Below are 2,958 nucleotides of genomic sequence, written 5' to 3'. Positions count from 1 at the left end.
CGCGTGGAGCCCGTGTGGGGAGGCCGGGCGGGCTGGGCCGGGCCGGGCCGGGCTGCCGAGGGTCCGCGGCCATGAGCTTGGCTTGGTCCCCTGGAGGTCACCCTTTCCCCGGGCAGTGCGGGAGATGGGCCCCCATCGCCGCCTGGCAGGGCTTTTTCATTTTAATCACGTATTTCTCTGCAGCAAAACAAAGCTCCGCGGAACCTTTTGGGCTCAATTTGAGTAAAAAGAACAATTTCTCTTAACATCCATTTTTAATTAATTTTTTAACTTTTTTTTTTTTTTTTTTTTTTTTTTTTTTTCTGAAACAGGCTTTAAGAGATCTTGGTCTGAAACCAGGTTGCAAATGAACAACTTTTCTTGTTAATAAAATTCAGATTGTGATCTAATTCCTTCACCCTCATCAAGTTTGTTCCGTGCTTGTGCTGGAGGCTCAGCACTAGCTCAAGGAGTCAGTGCCTTGCTAGTAACCAGCATTAAAATCAGAGAGTACTTTAATTTCTGTTAGCTGGTTAGTTTTGAGCTTTGTAGTGTTTTTAATACCTGTGAAATAAATTGTGAATGGGAAAAGGAAGATACTTGCCTGTATTATTGCCATGAACTATTAATATAACGATAAAGACAATGTAATGATACAATAAAGACAATATAATGATACAATATTTTTTTAAAGGTGCTGTTCAGACCGGTAAGCTGCTATTTGTCATTTTCCCAGTTTTTTGAAAGGACCCTGCTGCTGCCACCAGTTGAAATTTTCACCTCACAAATTTTGAGGCACCAGGGATTGTTCAGAGGGCCCAGACTTCACAAATAATTCACTCTCATGCTAAGTTCACGTGCTTGTGGTCATTGTGAGTCTCTAGATTGTGTTACAGAAGCTGGTTACAGCACTTCAGCTGTTAAACACGATCTAAATAACAAGCCTTTGGTGAACTGAATCGACACAGGTGGGGTTTATGTAGGTTTTTTTTAAATAGTAGATGGGAAGTTGTTTAAAAAGTGTTTGTTAAAGAGCGTAAAGATTCAATTCTAGATTAATTTTACCGAAGTGACTTGGAAATGTATTGATTTGCAAACCTCAGGTGCAGTGTCTGGAACGTGGGTTGTGCCATGGAGCGCTATTTTAAGTGAAGATTATTGCTGTGATGATGTAATTTGCGTCTTATCCAGTGCTCAGTGACAGTTGCCTGCTGTCAGCGTGCTGGCACTGTTGAACTGAAGACCCCTTCATTCTGAGCAATATTTCACACATTTACCTGATAACAATTTAACTTTACTTGTGCTTAAAATCTTTATTCCTTTTCCAGGCTTGCGCTCGACCGTTGATATCCGTCTACTCCGAGAAGGGGGAAGCATCAGGCAAAAATGTCACCTTGCCTGCTGTGTTCAAGGCTCCCATTCGCCCCGACGTCGTGAACTTCGTTCACACCAATTTACGCAAGAACAACAGGCAGCCCTACGCTGTCAGCGAGCTCGCAGGTATGGCTCCTCCACAGACACTTGTGGTACCCTTTGATTTTCATATAGGTGGGCTAAAATTGAAACAAATTTAGGGTTGAAATAAGAGCAGAGCTCTTTAGTGGGGTAGAAGGTGTGTAGAAGGTAAGGCAGCTGTTCTGGTTGTTAACAATCTGTCTTTAAATTGTTTGAAATAAAGCTTTTATTATTCTGAAGGACAGCAAGGAAGGCTTAGCTGACGTGTGTATTATTGAAAGTATTGTGGCATCTAGGTCCTTGAGTGAAATCTGCCTTCTTTGCAAGAAGAACACAAACTGTCTTGGCAATTTTATCAAAAAACTGATGAAAACCCAGACTTTATAATCCCTGCCCCATGTTGACCACGGGAGACCTCCCTGAGGTCAACTGCTGTTGATTATTCTCCCAAGGAGAAACCTCTGCAAATGGGCGTTCGTTAGAGTTGTTACAGAAGCTGGTAGGTGCTCCCAAGAAATCTGTGCTGGGAATGTGCATTTCAAGTTTATTTCTGATGGTATTTCACATAAACATTGAACGCACTAGGAAGAGCAGTGCCAGTTCAGACCTCCAAACTGAGGATCAAGCTTAGAAATCAGTGTGCTAATGTGCTTGTGTTAATGGGGTAAGAGTTAATTGACCTGATTGGGATTGGTTTGGCTGAAATGATGAGATTCCACTTCATTGGTCCGTGTTTCTGAAACACATGATAACAGTGGAAGTTCTGATCTGTGGTCCTGAATTCTGCCTGTCAGTGACTTCATGGAAATCGCAGTGTTGTCAGTGTCTGAATTAAAACCTTTCTGTTCCAGGTCATCAGACCAGTGCTGAATCTTGGGGTACTGGGAGAGCCGTCGCTCGTATTCCTCGAGTACGAGGTGGTGGGACTCACCGCTCCGGGCAGGGTGCCTTTGGCAATGTATCCTTCCATAGCTGCACTGAACTCCTCAAACAGAACAAATACTGCTGCTGGCAGGGGGGTTGGAACTGGATGAGCTTTAAGGTCCCTCTCAACCCAAACCAGTCTGTGATTCTATGATTTTTCAAGTCTCTAAATGTGAAGTGGAATCTCGTGCTTAAGGTAACAGCTGGACCACCAGCTTTGAGAAATTTATCACGTGATTAGAACCTTCTCTGTGCAAATTGAGACTGGCTGTAATGAGCAGCAGCTTTTACTGATCCCCCCTCCCCGCAGGAGCGGTGCAGATCCTGGATCTCACGCTGTCTTGCCGTGATGTCGTAATTTGCGTCTTACTCTGTGCCCAGTGACAGTTGCCTGCTGTCGGTGTACTGGTGCAGATGCCTGATGAACACTTAACGCTGAGCAAGGACTGAAGAGTCACACTTTAAAAATAAACTTCAAAGAGGTTGTTCTTAACTGCAGACGTGTAGATGTGTCGTGGAGGCCGCATGTTTGCCCCGACCAAGACTTGGCGACGCTGGCACCGTCGAGTGAATATAACTCAGAAGCGTTACGCCATCTGC

At 44.2% G+C, this 2,958-nt stretch overlaps 1 protein-coding gene and 3 non-coding genes across 4 annotated transcripts in view; all 4 read left to right on the top strand.

The window, feature by feature from the left end:
- The first annotated feature begins 1,138 nt into the window (after positions 1-1,138).
- On the top strand, positions 1,139-1,239 carry LOC114818513 (small nucleolar RNA SNORD16). The gene has a single exon (XR_003766185.1). It is a non-coding gene; the product is annotated as a small nucleolar RNA SNORD16 (small nucleolar RNA).
- Positions 1,240-1,298: 59 nt separating this feature from the next.
- Positions 1,299-2,958, top strand: part of RPL4 (ribosomal protein L4) — a gene marked incomplete at both ends in the record, with an annotated part of 4,306 nt that continues 2,646 nt past the window's right edge. Inside the window, 3 exon segments of the mRNA XM_010166753.2 lie at positions 1,299-1,479; positions 2,286-2,392; positions 2,866-2,958. Coding sequence (XP_010165055.2) covers positions 1,299-1,479; positions 2,286-2,392; positions 2,866-2,958 — 381 coding nt within the window.
- LOC114818509 (small nucleolar RNA SNORD18) lies at positions 2,134-2,205 on the top strand. The gene has a single exon (XR_003766181.1). It is a non-coding gene; the product is annotated as a small nucleolar RNA SNORD18 (small nucleolar RNA).
- LOC114818512 (small nucleolar RNA SNORD16) lies at positions 2,701-2,800 on the top strand. Its single transcript, XR_003766184.1, has one exon. It is a non-coding gene; the product is annotated as a small nucleolar RNA SNORD16 (small nucleolar RNA).

The sequence above is a fragment of the Antrostomus carolinensis genome, unplaced genomic scaffold (assembly GCF_000700745.2).
Source record: "Antrostomus carolinensis isolate BGI_N321 unplaced genomic scaffold, ASM70074v2 scaffold40180, whole genome shotgun sequence".
Lineage (NCBI taxonomy): Eukaryota > Metazoa > Chordata > Aves > Caprimulgiformes > Caprimulgidae > Antrostomus > Antrostomus carolinensis.
The sequence above is the reverse complement of the archived record's forward strand: the minus strand, read 5'-3'. Positions and strand labels throughout refer to the sequence as shown.